The following is an 18,300-nucleotide window of genomic DNA, read 5'->3' on the forward strand; positions in this document are numbered from 1 at the left end:
ATATGTATACAAAAACAACCGCATTATTAAGATGCTGCAGTTAATGGGTTTGAATGTCAAGTGTCCGCTCTACATCCGTGGACACACCAAGGGGCATCGCCGGTGGTGGGCGGGACTCCTGTTGCCATGACGATGACGTCAATGTTGGTGTCGAGTAACCAAAGGTCAAAATAAAGACAAGTGAATGAAAAACGGAAGGAAACTTAACATTGTGGAGGAGAGGAGGGGGTCTTCACACAGGACGGGACAGGAACGGAACCGAGCCAAACTTCAAACCTGGTCCACTTGCAGTTTTGGGCGTCGAGCTAACGGAACGGATTGTGCGGGTTTTGTTGTTTGTTCGCCCCGGCAAAGAGGAGACGTCAGACGGCAGAAGGTTAGGGTCACAGACGAGCTAACGTAGCTAGCGAGCTAACTAGCAAGCTAGCGAACCTCTAGGTCGTTGGCTAACGGGTAGCTTACGTGCTAACGGCGCTACCACAGAACACTATTTCGCCTTTTATCCGGCTGTCTGACAAAGACAAAGTTACTTTAAGCTGCTTCGCCGGCGATACAAGGCCACTTCCGGCTACTTCTAAAGCTACATTGCTATTTTAAGTTAGCTTCTTTTTTCTCTCTCGGTTGTTGCAGTCCCAGTCCCCGGGTAGGACACAGTAGCTGGCCTTGCAACCTCCTCCTCCTCCCAGCTGTTTAACTCCACTGACATAACAATAACGTTACCGTTAGACCGACAACATAATAATAATATAATGATAATAACGTACATTTTTGTTGTGGCGAATTGTCATTAACGCAAAAGTTAGTGTCCTAGCATGCTAGCTGCGTTTAATCTTTTCCAAAACACAGATAAACAAAAGTTGTTTTTCTTATTTTTATTGACTCAAGATTACGAGACTTAATCGATTATTGGTATCGAGAGAGTGCATGTGAATATGCTCGTGCGTTGTCATTGAAGAGTCGTCCTCAACATCAGTGTGTTTTACAGGCTATCCGAGAAAAAACGAGGTCAGGCTAACTTCTCTCTTCCTCTGTTGTTGTTGTTTGTTTTTTTAAGGAAACAAGACTAGGATCTAGATCTACAGCGGAAGTCTAATCCTGATCAGATGGCCTTTTACTGAGTTACACCAGCCGGGTAGAAGCCCACACACACACACACACACACACACACACACACAGTGTTTAGTATGCTTCATTTGAGAATATAATGAGGGAAGGCCTTCAACTTGTCCTGCTATCTCCGTTAAACCTCTCAACGTACTCTGTCTCCGCCCGGGAGCATTTATTTATTTATTTCATCCAGGTTGCAAAAAAAGAAGGTAGTTTGAGGCTGTAAACATCCCCGACTGGAAGCTGTCTATATCTGCAGAGCTTTCAGTCTGATGTTTGCTGCCGCCGACTGCCTCCGTCTCCACGGCGATGGAAGAGCTTCTCTTTTTTTGAATGTTTTGGTAGCCCTTTTTTATCTCAATATCAGTCGTTCAGACTCCGTTCATGTAAACATCCTACACTCAGCTGTAATCCGTTGGAGCAGAGGCTGAGAGAAGGTTGTTTACTTGAACTGGCTGGAAGTGGCGCTTTGACATCGGCATCAAGGTCATCCATCACAGGGCAAGACGTGGATGTACAAATGAAACCATTTTGGAAGCGTGATTAAGTAAAAATGACCAAACAGTCGTCTGTCACAACTTTGTAATGTACTTTTCTTTATTCACTTGTATTAAAGCCCTTTTGGCCTTTTTTTTTGTTGGCTTTTTGAAAGCTGTGTGGCAGCATCTTTGGCTTTTCAGTTTGACATTTCATATGCTAAATGATTTATTTTGTTTTAATTATATCATTAATAATACAAACAATCAATAGTCGGAGCCCTAATAAATAGTCTGATAATAATTCATGTAAATGTGACATGTATAGACTCGTCTCTTTGAGATCTCCATCTCCTCGCTGCAAAGAAACATCATACAGCGAGTACATAGTGAGAAGTGTTTGGGCAAAAAATCACCTAAATCGAGATGTGTGGAAGATATGGATGCCAGACCCTTAATATTTAGGGTCTGAGTTATCGGTACGTGGAGAGAACATGGATAAAAGATCATACACAGTTTGTTTCAGTGAAGGAAAATCCATCAGATTTCCTGTTCCTGCATTCCTGTTGCCCTCTTAAACAATGTTCTATATATAGAGGCGGAGCCAGGGCCTAACAGAGGAGTCTACTTTCTGGATTCATCCATTAATCAGCAAGACCTGGTAGGCTAGTGATTTAAAGAAAAAACATTAAGTTACACCACTTCATTGTTGGGCTGTGGCGTCACAAAGGAAGTCAAAGGCTTGATACTTGATTGATGGGCTGATGCTTGTTGTTCTTTTAATATTTAACATTTCATGTTTTTAAACCATGTAACTTGAAAAATGTTTATTAATAAAAGTTAGAGCATATCTCTTTATCTTTGTGGATTTTTGGAGTACAGATGACCAAAAGTCAATTAGAAATGAATTCGTAAAATGTGGATGTATCACTGTGTTATAAAATACTACACATATTGCATATGTTTGGGAATGAGAAAAATAAGATTAGAAAAGTGTTATTTGTGAAGAAAGTAGCTTCTTGGATTAAAACAGAAAAATCAATTTTACATTACATTTACACTTTACATATGAATATATTTGTTTAAATATCTGATTTTTTTCACTTTCTGCATCATACATTTAACTTATGTAAGTTATGTACAACAAGCTGCAGACTTGATTGTCAATGTGCTGCACATACTATCGATTGACCACTAGGTGTCAGACTTGTGCTTCTATTGGATCAGCTGTGACCTTCACCTGACTTCATGTCACTGGCGGGTCCTCCAAAAAAATCCCACGACCACGACGCATGGTGGCGAAACATTTGAGTGAAATAAAATCCTTCCTTCTCCTGGATGTGCCTTTAAATGCAATAATAAAACAAAACACTGGCAGCCGCACACATTATCTCTGATCCTATCACAAGATATACTGGATACAGTATCTCTTCTCGTCTAATAAACATCATTAATGTACATCAACAAGAATTGTTTAACGTCCTTGCAAAAGAAAAAAACTTTATTATTCCAATTTCAGGCTGCCAGCTCATGAATCCCCTTTCACTCCATTGGGGGGGGGGATTTAAAGGTGCAGTGTGCAGGATTTGGGAGGATGCGATGGTGAGGTCTTTTGACAGTTATCTGATGTTTCCTCTGGTCTCAAGGTCTAGTGAACAACGATCTGAAGATTGGCGATAACAACTGATACATCCAGTAGTGTAGACACAATATATACCTGTTGTGTGTCTCGTTATCTTTTTTTTCCGTCCGTCTCTCACCTCCCCTTCAAAGAGAAAACATGAAATGATTTGAGTGACAATGGCTGGCAGGAAAGATTGCCATCCATTGGCAACATTCCAACAAATTGCTGTTGCATCACTTTTCGACTTGTACTTTCCTGCTCACCCGTGACAGGCCCAGTTCCTTAGTTCTTTGTCGGTTTGTCCTCGAGGTTGTGTTGTTCCGTTTGCCTGCCATTGGGCTAAATAACTTAAAGAAAAGGCAATCACACAACCTCACTAATAAGCATACCGGCACCTCCATGTATTTGAAATTTCTTTATTTGCAACTGCATGGATGGAAAAAAAAACACTTTATATAAGTGTTCCAACTTTTTTTTTTTTATTATTGTTACTTATATGAAAGGCGATTTTAAAACCCAACCAAACCAACTCAGTCCACCAAACCCAGATAATGAAGTCAACATCGTAACAATAGCACACACACACATAAATGGTGTTTTGTATGCAACAATGAATACTTGGACTTGATTTTATAAATAACAAAATGCTCAATAAAAAATACTAATATATATATATAAATATTACCTATAAAAGGCCAAATCAACAAGTAATACCTTTTCCCAATGCTCTCTTGAAGCTAAAGTACTAGGTTTTGTTCATCTTAACTGAGAAACAGAAAAAGAGGGGAAGATCCCTTCAAAATCCTTTATAAAAAACAATTTTCTCGGTGTGGTGTAGTTGGTGAATAATTTCATATTCTTGCTTTCCAGGATGAGGTCCAGTTTTTAACCCTTTGTTTCTTAGAATTTCATAGTAATGGTTCCAGTTTCCGTCTCGGTCTGCTCCAAACCCGAAAACATTCACCTGCGAAGGCAAACCGTGAAATCTCAGCTGGATTTAAATCAAAGTATTCTTGGCAATTTAGATTTGTTTTTTTGTACTTTGTAGTTTCCTCTTGGTTAACACTTAAACCTTAATGTAAACTTGGCTTTCTTCGGGGGTAAATGATCCTATCCTCTTTCTTAACGAGAGGCTGGAGCTTAGTTTAGCTTAGCTTAGCTTAGGGTAAAGAGTGGAAACCGTGGGAAGTTAGTATTGTGGTGTCATAAATGTCATTTTTATAAACTACAAACACAAGATATAAGTTAGTGTCCTGTAAGTGCTGGGAGGCTACTACGCTAGCTGTTTCCAGTAGTCATGCTAATCTAAGCTAACAGGCTAAATGAACGGGTTTGCAGTAATTTGAGGATTTTTATACACAGTTGAACGTACCTCGTCACAGATGTACATGCTGAAAAGCAACGTCATGAAGCCGGTGGATGGATACTTGCCCTTCCGTCCCAGCCATACTTCGTGGGCATATTTCATGAAAGCCGGATTGAGGATCATCACCTATTGTGGATCAGACTTAGCCTTTTAAACTAGACATTTATAAAGCATTAATTTCTTTTAGTCAATGCGCCACACAATCCAATACAAAAAAAAGATAATTTAAAGACTCACCAAATCCTTGTTAGCTATCCTCTTTGAGTTCACGGCATTGTTTTCCCTGTCGGAGGGAACAGTCATTGTTAGTCATTATTATTATTTATCATTATTGGTCAGATTAAACATTTTAATTTTAATCAACATTGTATGATCTTCTACATCCCTTAAAGGGCCAGCATGTAGCATATTTGGGGTTAGCCATTAGTAGAATTGGAATATGAAATTCACAACCATGTTTTTCCTTTTGTGTATAACACTCACCATAAACTAAGATTGGTTATTTTATTTTATTTTATTTTTTTGTCAGCATAGAATAAGCCCTATATATCTACAAATGGAGCCGGGTCTTCTTCACAGATTCCCGCCATGTTGGACCATCGTTTCTACGATAAAACACGTAAAACGCGAATCTGTGTCACTGCTAGCCACCATCTGACTTCCATCATTTCCTAAAGTAGCCTAATAGACTGTAAACCATATTGTTTGTAGCTGCTCAAATTAATGTTTAAATTAAAAATTGCTCCAGATTGATTAAAGGACTTCAGGCCAACTTCAAAGTAAGCCATTTGCATTAGCAGCTAAAGGTCCAGATTATTTGCTAACATTCGTTTGATGACCAGAAACAAAATTTGATAAAATCACGTCTCAGCTGGATTGTTAAAGAAGCAATTGTGTGCTCAAACGTTAATAAGGTGGTAAAAAGTGAAAGCTACAGCACACAGGAGTACGATTACTAGAAAGCCTGGAGATAGCTGTATCTCCCAAGATGTGGCGCCCTTTGGAATCTGGCATGGTTCGTCTGGCGATAGGGAAGCTTGACAACTGAGCCAAAACTGAATTGCATCATTTAATCCTATTTATTGCTGCGAACAGAAGCTCTACAACAATGACCCTGCAGTACACTTTCCCCACGCAGTCAACATTAAAGCTCCCACACGATTCCATTCAATGCTATTTAATTATTTTTTAAAGCAGATTTGTATTCAAATATTGTTTGTAAATGAACATATAGAGACAGCAGCTCATACACACCCCGAGTTGAATTTCCTGAGGAGCCACAGTAAATCATTCATTTTGAATGCAAACAGCACGAGATGAGTGGTGTTGTCCAAATTAACAGCGCTCTCCGGATACATCACATGATGAGTGGTTTTGGTCCCGACGTCGGCTTCGTAGCCTTTGGTCCGACCCCGGTTCATTCTGAAACATACAGTTGACTTCATGTTTGATATCAGGAAGAACAACTGGTTCATTGTTACTCGAGTTTTGCTAAACTAAATAAACATTTTACCTTACCTTATTACAATATCATGGAAATCTATGAGAGGGCCATAATGGGATCTCCTCAAATTACCGGAATTCCCCACCACAGCACAAGTCCTGCAGCGGTCCGGACTGGACTCTACGACATCTGGACTTTGTGGGAACGTCTGAAACAGGTCGTCCACTGTTTTATTGTAGAAGGTAAAGTTGCGGCTTTCCGACTGTAAGCCCTGACGCAAGTAACAGAGAAAAAAACGTTATTCCGGCGTCATTTTACAGACACATACCAGGAGTTTTCAGGAGCCTCAATACTCGAGGTTCTCATGAAATCAAACCCTCGATATTATTACAGCATTGTCTGTAATTTCACAGAAACTTTCATTGTGAAGCACAGTTCCTGACAGTGACCATTCTGAATATTGCAGGAAGTAATGAAACAAGACAGAGCAAGTGTACCTGCAGTTACTACCAACAACCAAAGGTGGCGCCAAATCCACACGGACTGAAATCTTAAATATTTGGGCTTAAGCGTATGACGGCGTACATACAGGTGTGTGTCATGAGACTTGTTTATTTTGGGCGTTTCATTTCGAAAATTATTTCTGAATTATGACACTAACACCGGATGTTTGCAGTTACTGTGACAAGTAGTGAAAACTACCGCTAGCATATTAGCCCAACCGCGAGACCAGCAATATAAAATAAAATACACACAGGCATTATACACAACAAGTGAGTTTTTTAAACTTTTTTTCTCATACATTTTTCAACTTTAAAACTCCTTAATGTGCAACTTTATAACTGACTAACTAACTGATTTAAAATATATATATATATATATATATTTGGCCACACGTGGCACCGGAAAGTTGTTTCAACATTTTATAGTAAGACATCAAATGTGCAGAGAACCCAAAACAGTCTAAATCAATCAACGGTGAAGCAGAATGTCTTTAAAGATAAAACATGCCTTCCACCAGTCGAACGTCTCCTCTGCGGTTGTGTATTTTCTGGACAAAAAGGGCTCAGGAGATGCATTGATGAGCTCTTTAAACCACGGATCGCCCTCCGTTAAACATTTCTGACAGCCACACAGATTTGAGTTCAGACGTCCGACGCACTTTAGGATGAGATCCCACGACGATCCATACAACACGCCGATGGCGACGACGCTCAGCAGGGAAATGAGAACTCTGCTTTTTCCCAATTTGGAAAGCATCTCGGCAGCGTGACGCTCTCGTGGAGGCGCCGACCCGATCTGGTGATAAGATGAGTCTAAAAGCAGGTGATAAAAGCAGGTGAATCAGGTTATTAAACATGAACCATTGTGCCCTTACTGTTTTTCCCCAAACATGACATTTGTTCCAAACACAACATTGATACATTCCAGCTGCCACTTCAGCCTGGTTCTGTTTATTATTATCACGTTTTATCTTGACAAATGAGTTCCAAACAGAAATAGCCCATGGGGGTCAGGGTGGCGGGGATCGGATAACAGCATAACATGGAATTGATAACAAAAATCAAAATGATGTCTGGACTACTGAATACCCAAGAAGGACGGTTGTTGTTTTCTTTTTTTGTGGTTTGTGATACAGCTGAAGATAACTGCATTCAGTAGAACTTCTCCGATTTCCCAGTAATTTTGATCTTTTCTTTGACGTCAAACTGGTAAAATAATAATGACTCGGCACCACGGCTCCTTGATAGATTTATCCTTGATAAAATCAATTAAATATGTTTCCATAAATGACTTGAAGCAGTAGTAGTTGTTGTAGTAGTTAGATTTTAGTCTTCAGTGAATGTGTCACAAATGTTATTCAAATGTGTACAACTTAATTATAAAATACTGTGAGGGAATAAACCCATAAACAAGAAGATATTTTCTATATCTTTTTTAGCCTTCAACCCATTAAAAACACAACATCATTTAAAATGTCTTATATACACACATACATGTTTTTTCTCTTACCTGAGGAGAGATGAGCAAAAACAGGCGTGAAGAAACAGTTGCAGTTGATAAAGGGAGAGAACAGCTGTTGAACAGCAGGTATGGCAAGAGGAAGACTGGGCGTCTGTGGCAGTGAGGTGTGTCAGTAAGAAGAGTCAGTATGTTTTCACCATTTTACCGTTTAAAAAAAACCAAACACGCTGAGCATCCACAAAGGTTTCATTCTCATGAAGTCCCTCCCTGTTTCCCTTCCAGTTTGTTGAGGTTTTGGGGGATTCGGGAACTCCGGTGGGCCATGTGGGCCAATGTGTGATCGGAAAGGTCATCGGTGCCAGTCTTTTGCGGCGACCTGAGGAACCCCCCGGTGGTGGAGGGGTCGGTCAAGCTTCCAGGCTATAAGGTTGGTGTCCTGGCAAACAACAGATAGGTGCTAGTTGGTCAAAGAGCGGTTACCTGGATGCGTGGGAGGAGTTAGTTAGCTATTGGAGAAGTTCTGGCAAACCCTACCTCTCAGAAGGGGGGGTCCTGCAGGAAAATGTGGGCTGATTGGCCCTTGTATAACCCTTGTTAAACTTTAATTATATTAGGGTTGCCTGTAAATGTAAATGGGAGGTCTGAAGGTGAACTGGTTTGGGATGTGGGAGCTCGGTTAAGGGTCTGGAAGGTAATTAAAGGGGTGTGTGGGTCTAAACTACCGATGGTCAGTAAATACCTCCAAAGTGAGAGATTGCTGTTTCCTTAAGCACAATGTCTCATTTTTCTATGATTCATTCAGTAAAAATGCAACGTGAAGGGAGGGCTTATATCAACAATTGTCTTTACACTATCATCTGTTCATTTAATTACATTTTTTGTTATTGTTCCGTCCTTTTTAAGGGTGTCCTATCTTTCATTTTAACTCACTATCTTAAAGATGTGCATAAAGTTACAGATACGGTTTGCTTTGTTTGTCAAAGCACTTTGTACACCTTTTGTTTCCAAAAGGTTCTATACAAATGAAGTCATCATGAAGCTGATTTATTTTATGATCACTATCAGTGCACAGCTGTACAGTGACATCGCCGTGTTGACATTTAAAGCGATGACGTGGAAGAAAGTCTCATTCCAGTGAAGCATCTGTCACGCATCACAGCGAGCTGCTTGTGTATGTATGCTACACCCAACACACGGATGCTCTGTTCAGGTTTCTGGGTGTGGTGTGTTCACAAGAAAAGATAACACTTTCTGATGCAATGGATATGGACTATTTTTAAGTTTTTTATGCTTTGTTCCTGAAAGCTTTTTTTATTTTTATTTTTTGTCTCATTTAGTGCTTCATTGCTTCATTTTACCCATCAGTCTACATTGTTTGTGAGTGTTTTATAGTTATTAACAATGTGTTGTTGCAAGCTGACGTGCAACAAACAGTTGCTAATGCAACTATGGTTTAGTTCATGTACAGCCTCACACAAGCACACACACACACACACACACACACACACACACACACACAACGTGCAAACAGACAAACGTCTGTGGTTCACGGATTGATGAAGGCTGAAAGACGATGATGATGACAGACTGGTGACCTCAGAATATTTAATATAATATAATAATGATATACTACTTTTCTATTCATATTTTACAACTAATTATTATTAGTAATTTACTTTTACTAATATTACAACAGTGCTGACCCATTTCTCCTTAAAGGAAAAAGTTTTATTAAAAACTTAGATATTATTTTTACATTTGTTTGAATGTGCTTTAAGTCAACAGAAAATAATTTAAATTAAAAATAATTTAATCGGCTAAATTGTATTTTTGTCATTGTGATAAAAGACGTCAGATCTGCTTTGTACAGATTTTCAGGGAAAGTAGAGTTAACAAGGCATCATGGCAGGTCCAGCAAATGTTAAAATATATGTTTTATTGTCTCAAATATCCTGGAATATGATTGGATGGCTCGTATCCACGTGGCAGCTGTTCAGAATGGAGTTAATACAGTATATACTATTGTGTAGTTTAATGCATGGCAATACATCATGTTGTAACTCACAACTACACGTATACTTGAGAAAAAACCTCATGTTTTTAAGTCATGTTTATTTATTTAAAGTGAAAAGTAATAATAGCACTCGTTATTCACTGGAAACCACATTTTCACCACAGATGGAAAAACATATTGATCAAAAAGCACTTTGACAAATAATAAATAAACTGAGAATATCAAGATGTCAATGAGAAATAAAAATAATAATAAAGCCAGTAATACTGGATTACATGCCTCCTTATGATCTATAGGAGGAAGTTCAAATGTAAATATATTGACTATTGCTGAAAACATTCTGCTCAAAATTATTCAAAAACAGGGTTTGATTACATCAAAGTTTTAAAGATTATAACTTGGAGCTTCTGTGATGTATGACACAATACAAATGTTTTATTATTTTTCTTTTTTTACAATGCTGTTGTAGTGTATGTCCTTACAATAAAGGTGCCAATAAAACTAAGTAAAAATGACAGAAAACATGAGTAATGTATCATCAAAATAACCCAGAACATGTTGGGACAGGAACCTGATCTCTTGGGTGAAGATCAATTAGAAACTTTTTTATTATAATGTAAGACATGTACATAAAGCACCAGATTTAAACCGTTTTGTGTGTGAAGGTTCCAATCTGTTACATTAAATTGGCATTTTTCTCCTATAATTTCCCTGATTAGAGAAAGAGAAACAAAGCTACCATCCTCTGAAAAAACGAATTTTCTCCTGCTGATGTAGCTTTTTAATAATTGTGAACTCTTGCTGTCCGGCGTGATTTCCAGTTCTCAGGCGTTTGTTTTGGAGTATTTCATAGTAATGGTTCCAGTTTCCATGTCTGTCCGCTCCAAACCCGAACACGCTGACCTGGGGAAGGAAAAATGCAACACAGTGAATTTCAAAGAAATTTAAAATACTATGCAAATATTTCATCGACAATACATTTGTCCTTGTTGAAGTCCGGCCACTAAGGTCACGCCAATAATATTTATCATGAATAACTATTTTGTAATAAATTCAAAAGAAATTCTTACAATCTTTGTCTTCAAAGTTATGTTTGATGGATTAAGCTATCATAATACTTCATAATTGCTGTTCACGCTCTGACATTTACTTTCGCGAGGATCATAAGGTATGATCATTGATAATCACAGTTATAATTCATTATAATGTGATTATAAATTAGTCAGTGGTCCCTGTTTGCTTCACGTAAAGAAACTATCATTAAATCTATGAATGAACACACAAAACATTGTTCAATTATGAACATAACATCCCATTTTAATGCACCTATACACTGATTATAAGGCATTATATATACATAAAAAGAATTTATTTGAATGAAAACACCTGTATCCCTTTTCCAGCAATTATGAAGTTTGATGATACTTGGCCATAGAAGTCATTGTTATAACACATAATTAATATTATGAGCTCTTTCACCGATCAGCCATAACATTATGACAAATGAAGCATTAAATGAGACTCAATAAAAAGCATCAGGAACAAACCATATTGTAAAGTTAGTTGTTAAAGTCTGCCAGTCTGCTGCAGTGATAACATCATCTGGCCAACTGTGACTTTGCAGTATTTGGTAACATTCAAGTATTCCCAGACATCACGCATGTCTGTTATCTTTCATTGCATCAGATAGTCTTTTCTCACATGTGAACACACCACACCCAGAAACCTGTTCATGGGATCCGTGTGTGACTGTCACGGACATTTACCTCCTGTAAAAGCATCATTGCAGACCATTGAACCTTTTTATGGAAACGGTATTCCTTGATCAGCCCTGCCACCAAGCTAAAATGCTTAACACAACAACGAGGTAAAGGTGTTGACTTGGCCTCCAAATCCCCCAGATCTCAATCCAAACAAGTCCAATCCATGGAGACCCCACCTCGCAACTTACAGGACTTAAAGGGTGTCCGATACCACAGCAGACCTTCAGAGGTCTAGTGGAGTCCATGCCCCGATGATTCAGGGTTGTTTTGGCGGCAAAAGGGTGGGACCTACAATATTAGGTAGGTGGTCATAATGTTTTGGCTGATTGGTGTATTTCAGCGCTATAAGCAGCTTGTGACGCATTATCCATACAATGAATGATAGACACATGTTTATAATCATTATTCAGTATGATGAAAGTATTTGCTTATTGTAACGATGAACCCACCTCGTCACACATGTGCATGCTGAGAATCAGAGTCATAAAGCCGGTGGACGGGTAAAAGCCCTTCCTTTTAAGCCAAACGTGATGAATGTATTCCATGAAAGCCGGGTTGAGGATCATCACCTGTTCAGAGTTCAACTTAAGACTTTAGATTGACATTCATAAAGCAATCCGTTCCAAAGAAGGGCATGACGCGGTACACTCACCAAATCCCTGTTAGCTATCGGCCTCGAGTCGGCACTGGTGTTCTGTCTGTTGGGGGAAACACAGAGTAAAAATACAACGTTTCTCATCAGTGATGTTGAATTCAATAATTGATATAAACCACCTACATCGGAGTGAAGGACTGGATGAGCCACAGTAAATGTTGTATATTGAATGGAAACAGCAAAAGATGAGTGGTGTCGTCCAAAGTAGAAGCGCTGTTGGGATACATCACGCGATGTGTAGTTTTGGTCCCGACGTCTTTCTCGAAGCCTTTTACGAAGCCGCGGTTGATTCTAGAAGGTACAAAGGATTTTTTTTACAGTTAAAGAACAATTATATATGCTGATTGAAAGTGTTGCTTGTACCTTTCAGATGGGCACATGTGGGGAGTTGTTGGAATTTTCACTTTTATGACAATGCATTCACCGACCTTATGACGATATCGTGAAAGTCTATGAGCGGTCCGTAGTGCGATCCGTTCAAATTGCCAGAGTTCCCCACCACGGCACAAGTCCTGCAGCGCTCGGGATCGGACTCTGGCAGACGTGGACGACGTGGGAACGTCTCAAACAACTTCTCCACCGTTTCATTGTAGAAGGCGAAGTTGCGTCTTTCAAACTGTATGTGCTGACACACAAGACAAGAATGTATTTTCCTTTTACATTTACAGTCATACTCTTATTACATACTTTTACTTTTTTCCCCCCCAAATTACCTTTGACTATAAGTCCAAACCACTCAAACACAGACTGGCTAATTATAGCGGAAAATGGGCCGGCTCGGCCAAACCGTGGTAGTGACCTGTCAATCAGCAGGTAAGCCCCGCCCCTTAAAGCATTCCCTGCTTTCTGGTCTGGTGGACTCTAAATGGACCTGTCAATCAGCAGGTAAGCCCCGCCCCCTAAAGCATCCCCTGCTTTCTGGTCTGGTGGACTCTAGACTTGAAACTAGAGATTGAGACCATAAACTCATGTTTACAATGTTTACTGAGATAATACATCAAGAGAATGTATTATTCATGGCGGGAAACTAATGAAATAGGCTGTCAATGAACATTTTACTGATACGTTTTAGACACGTTAATTAACAACCTTTTTCCTCATTATGTTCACAGGCAACATAATACAACTATATATAATAAACACGATTCAACGTTTTGATTAGCTACTACAGTAATAAAGTCTGACACGTACCTGCCACCATTTAAAAGTTCCCGCTGATATGTTGTTTTGTGGAGTCATAAAGGGCTCGGGCGATTTGCTCATGATCTCGCTGAACCACGGTTCGTAGTCCATCAGACACTTGTCACACGCACACAAACTGGCGTTCTGAGGGGGGAAGTAATCACGGTACACGGATAGAACCCATGGAGATCTGGAGAACACCCCGACGACCGTGATGCACAGCAGGGAGACGAACACCCGGGTGTTTCTGGAAAGCATCTCGGCAGCGAGGCCACCTGTGGAAACGCGGTGAAATGTACTAAATCTAAATTCATGACTCATGATTGGTGTTTTTTTTATGTAAATATCTTCATCTCTCTCTCTGCAGAGCTGCCATGATACCATGTTTTTTTTTTCAATGTATGTGGGATAGTAATGTGTCATAAAATAGCATGATATTCCATAGAAGACACTTGTTGTTCAGGTCAAAGACTAACATGTTCTTTCCTCAGGAGTTACATAAACATCATCTGTTCATGTTCAATCTGATGGCAAAAAATAAGTTCTCACAACAGACAGTTCAAGTGAGGAGAAGTTAGAGCAACTATTTTTTAGTTGAAAAATGCAATAAAACTTGATTATGTATATTAAATAATAAGAATAATACATTTGATTTACAGCCAGCTTTCAGATTCCTCAAGGACACCGTAAAGTGAATTAAAGTACAAAACAAACAATAATATACAAAACAATAAGTTAGAATTAGACAGTTAAACTTAGATTTAGACATTAAATGATAGAGAAAGGGCAGTCTTAAACAGATGGGATTTGAATAGTGGGACTGAATACAGGATGGTTATGGGTTGTTGTTTTTAAATAATTATCATGTGAATTGAAAAACAATATATAAAAATGTCCCTCATCATACTATTGACTATTCATCTTATTTATTTTACCACAGTGGTGCCAGACAGCAGCATAGAAACTCATCAGACTAGCTTTGCCAGACAGTGAATTTGATCCAAGAAAACACTCCGTATTATGTCAGGATAATCATCTTACCTTCTTTCTGATAACAGGGAAAATCAGCTGATATTTTAACATTAATTCAACTCGCCTTATTGGCTGGGTGGGGAAGGGAGGGCGTAGGCGACCACACAGGCAACGATGCTTCCCCAACGGCAGCTCCACCGAGGCTGGGCTTCATTTAGTGATTCAACATGCTTCCCTTCCCCTCAGGCTTCGTGTTGGGGTTGGGTAACAGCATACGTCACACAGTTGTACATCTGTTCTATTGGCCTTATCAACAATATCATCAACTATATCCATTTCAGGAAACCCTTCACTGAATGATGAGTTATAATAAAACTTTGAGGGAAAAGATTATTATTGTGCTAAAGCAGACCATCACATTTAAAAAGAGAGAGCAGCAAGATGACAGGCAATCAACATGGGTGTGTCAGGGAATTTATTTAACATTTCTGATTTACATGATAATAATACACATCAGGCTAAAGAGGAAATGTTCTGTAGGTGAGAGACTAAACAGTACATGTCAATGAGAGGGAAACAAATACAATACTGGATTACATGCATCCGTTATGAATCCCCTGTGTATGTAAAGACAATATGAATACAATCTGGGAACTCCCCAACCAATTAACACTACTATATATATATATATATATATATATATATATATATATAAAAATGTATATATATGTAGTTTAAACATAGTGAGTGTTGCAGCCTCAACAATAAACCAGCACATTTAATACTTGGTCTCCTAATTCTAGATCACACTCAAAAAGCAGAGCGTTCAGCATCAGGCAGCCATTAACAATATGAGATCTATATTTTACTTATTAATATGATATATTGTCCAGCTGAACCACAAACCCTGAGACTCAATGAAGGCGAGGAGGTGGAATGGACTTCGACATTTTCGGTCTACCACCTAAAGAATAAATTACGCACCAATTATAACGCATTGAACAAAAAAATTACTTACATTTTGCTTTTAGTGTATTTTTTTAAATCCTAAATGTATCTTAGATGGGCACTATGACTACATATGAATACAGATTTGTCTAATTACATCATATACAATAATTTGTTGTGTTTATTAAACATACATGGTCACAAAAATGGACGGAGGGAGATTACCGACCTTTGTAAAGAAATATTTTCTGTAGCTCATGTAGTTTTTTGATGGCTACATACTCGTTTTTACCATTGTGATGTCCAGTTTTAAAGTTTTTCTTCTTGGTCACTTCGTAGTAATGGTTCCAGCTGCCGTGTCGGTCTGCCCCGAACCCGAACAGGCTCACCTGGGGGGGAAACGCAGAGACTTAATGCATACGTGAGTTTGATTTGTAGAAATTTTGGCTTTATTTCTTAGCATCTCTCTCCTACAATTTGTATTTCATTTTGATTTTGGAGGTGCTGAAACCAAATTCTGAGATAAGAACAAGTCTCAAAAACTACAGCCATTGAAGGCATCATGCATATCTGTATCAAATTCCACGGCAATCCAGTCAGTAGTTAAAGCAACACATCGCTAAAAGACAAAAATGGCAATAGAGGAAAACTCATGAAAGATGTCAAATCAAACAACATGAACTAAGTGTGGAAGGTAGATTTCTGTAGTTTTTGAGGCCAATCGATTCTTTCTTCCTCCACTGTTGGACTTGAAGCCACTTTATGGACAAAGAGCGGCTAAGCCACGCCCATTGGACCTTATTTTGTAAAAAAAACAGTGTACAATTTGAATTGTACCATGATTATGTCTCAATTAAAAAAAAATGTATCAAGGCAAGAAAGACACACTTTGTGGTAGTTTTGTCCATTTATCATTTTGTTTTTGTGCACGTTAGTTTGGCTTGCTAACTAGTGACGTGACTTAGCCACGTTCCATGAACAAATGTAACGTTAACCTTCCCCGATTTACAATCAGCCAGAAGCCAAAGGAACAAGGAAGACCCGCTAGTGCGAGTACATCACTGTCTTTACTAATCATGTATTTAGACATATAACAGTTATTGTACAAAACTTGACTTTCTTCACTTGACAGACATGATGTGTAATTCCTGTCACAATTCATACGAGATCTATCTATTGCCATTAAAGAATTCAGTTCGACCATTTGTTGGTAGCAGGAGCATGAGCGCCAATTTCGAGCAGCAGCATTATTTTTGTATGACTTAGAAAATTATTTCCTCATGTTGCAATATTGTTCTTTTCCTCATGGTGAATGATTAACGATGAACCCACCTTGTCACACATGTGCATGCTGACAATCAGAGTCATAAAGCCGGTGGACGGGTAACTGCCCTTCCTTTTGAGCCAAACATAATGGACGTATTTCATGAAAGCCGGGTTGACAATCATCACCTGTTCAGGAAATTGGACATTAAAATTTACATTTATGAAATGTTTCCACTCAATGAGCTGTGTAACACTCACCTTATCCTTGTTAGCTATGAACCTTGTTCCCAGAGTTTTATTTGGTCTGTTGGAGGGAACGCAAAGGAGTTCAAATCCACCGTTTCTTCATCAGGATACGTTATACTATCTGAATCTCCAACATGCCACCCAGTCTTCTTCTTGGCACCTTTTTTCCGGCATCAGCATACCATTGTTTGGCCGACCTCATTTTCTCAGTTCCTTACAACAAATGTCTAAAAGACAAATTTCCCCTCAGTCCAGAAACAAACAGATATATCACACACCTACCTCGGAGCGAAGGTCTTGATGAGCCACAGTAGATCACTGGTCTTGAATGGAAACAGCAAAAGATGAGTGGTGTTGTCCAAAGCAGTAGTGCTCAAGGGAAAGGCCGCACGATGTGTAGTTTTGGTTCCAACGTCTTTCTCAAAGCCTTTTACGAAGCCGCGGTTGATCCTAGATGGTACAGAGGGTAAACAAATTGATGGTGAAAAGAAACCTGCAAAATAACAATTAGGACACAATGTTGCTAAACCCTTTGTACACATTTGAAATAGCTTGGAATTTTCATTTTTGCACGATTGGATTAAAAATGCGATGTGACCGGCATTCACCCTACCTTATGACGATATCGTGAAAGTCTATGAGCGGTCCGTAGTGCGATCCTTTCAAATTTCCAGAGTTCCCCACCAGGGCACAAGTCCTGCAGCGCTCGGGATCGGACTCTGGCAGACGTGGACGACGTGGGAACGTCTCAAACAACTTCTCCACCGTTTCATTGTAGAAGGCGAAGTTGAGTCTTTCAAACTGTGTGTGCTGACACACAAGACAAGAACGGATTTTCTTCAACATTTACAATTGACGTTTGACTATAAGTCCAAACCACTCAAACACAGACTGGCTTCTATAGCAGAGAGAAGTAGGACAATTTTCTCATAGACTTCTATACAACCAGAGAGGAGTCGCCCCCTGGTGGCCAGCAGAGAGAAGTAGGACCATTTTCTCATAGACTTCTATACAACAAGAGAGGAGTCGCCCCCTGGTGGCCAGCAGAGAGAAGTAGGACCATTTTTTCATAGACTTCTATACAACCAGAGAGGAGTCGCCCCCTGGTGGCCAGCAGAGAGAAGTAGGACCATTTTCTCATAGACTTCTATACGATCAGACTTCTTTTTGCAAACAAAGGCCTTGCCCCCTGGTGGCCAGTAAAAAACAATTCAAGTTTTGAATAAAACGTTCAGTTTATTTTTCTAATGAAAACACAAAGATACCATATCA

General features: G+C 39.1%; 2 protein-coding genes across 2 annotated transcripts in view; both read right to left on the bottom strand.

Annotated features, from left to right (window-relative positions):
* Positions 1 to 1,469: 1,469 nt before the first annotated feature.
* On the bottom strand, positions 1,470 to 14,796 carry LOC311027500 (uncharacterized protein). Its single transcript, XM_084031522.1, has 14 exons — positions 14,693 to 14,796; positions 13,606 to 13,871; positions 12,843 to 13,039; positions 12,538 to 12,705; positions 12,412 to 12,457; positions 12,209 to 12,328; positions 10,736 to 10,899; positions 8,031 to 8,125; positions 7,029 to 7,333; positions 6,092 to 6,288; positions 5,828 to 5,995; positions 4,811 to 4,856; positions 4,580 to 4,699; positions 1,470 to 4,171 (listed from the first exon to the last, which is right to left on the bottom strand). Exons 2-14 carry the CDS (start codon positions 13,852 to 13,854, stop codon positions 4,004 to 4,006), a joined length of 2,043 nt encoding a protein of 680 aa, XP_083887648.1. The 5' UTR covers positions 13,855 to 13,871; positions 14,693 to 14,796; the 3' UTR covers positions 1,470 to 4,003.
* A 531-nt stretch (positions 14,797 to 15,327) lies between these two features.
* The window catches only part of LOC311028358 (CMP-N-acetylneuraminate-beta-galactosamide-alpha-2,3-sialyltransferase 1-like), a 3,275-nt gene continuing 302 nt past the window's right edge, over positions 15,328 to 18,300 (bottom strand). Inside the window, exons 2-7 of the mRNA XM_084032870.1 lie at positions 17,642 to 17,838; positions 17,311 to 17,478; positions 17,041 to 17,086; positions 16,849 to 16,968; positions 15,746 to 15,905; positions 15,328 to 15,532 (exon numbers count right to left, since the gene is read on the bottom strand). Of these exons, the coding sequence (XP_083888996.1) occupies positions 15,483 to 15,532; positions 15,746 to 15,905; positions 16,849 to 16,968; positions 17,041 to 17,086; positions 17,311 to 17,478; positions 17,642 to 17,838 (741 nt within the window). The 3' untranslated portion in view covers positions 15,328 to 15,482. The remainder of the gene's footprint in view (positions 15,533 to 15,745; positions 15,906 to 16,848; positions 16,969 to 17,040; positions 17,087 to 17,310; positions 17,479 to 17,641; positions 17,839 to 18,300) is intronic.

This window comes from Eutrigla gurnardus, assembly GCF_963514095.1.
Source record: "Eutrigla gurnardus genome assembly, chromosome: 17".
Classification (NCBI taxonomy): Eukaryota; Metazoa; Chordata; class Actinopteri; order Perciformes; family Triglidae; genus Eutrigla; species Eutrigla gurnardus.

Bases quoted from the DNA above. Each gene is read 5' to 3' on its own strand.
- LOC311027500 (XM_084031522.1), bottom strand. From the start codon at position 13,854: ATGCTTTCCAGAAACACCCGGGTGTTCGTCTCCCTGCTGTGCATCACG. The intron at 12,329-12,411 runs GTGAGTGTACCG...AACTCTGAACAG, and splicing joins CGATAGCTAACAGGGATTTG to GTGATGATCCTCAACCCGGC. The intron at 10,900-12,208 runs GTGGGTTCATCG...TTCCTTCCCCAG, and splicing joins GCATGCACATGTGTGACGAG to GTCAGCGTGTTCGGGTTTGG.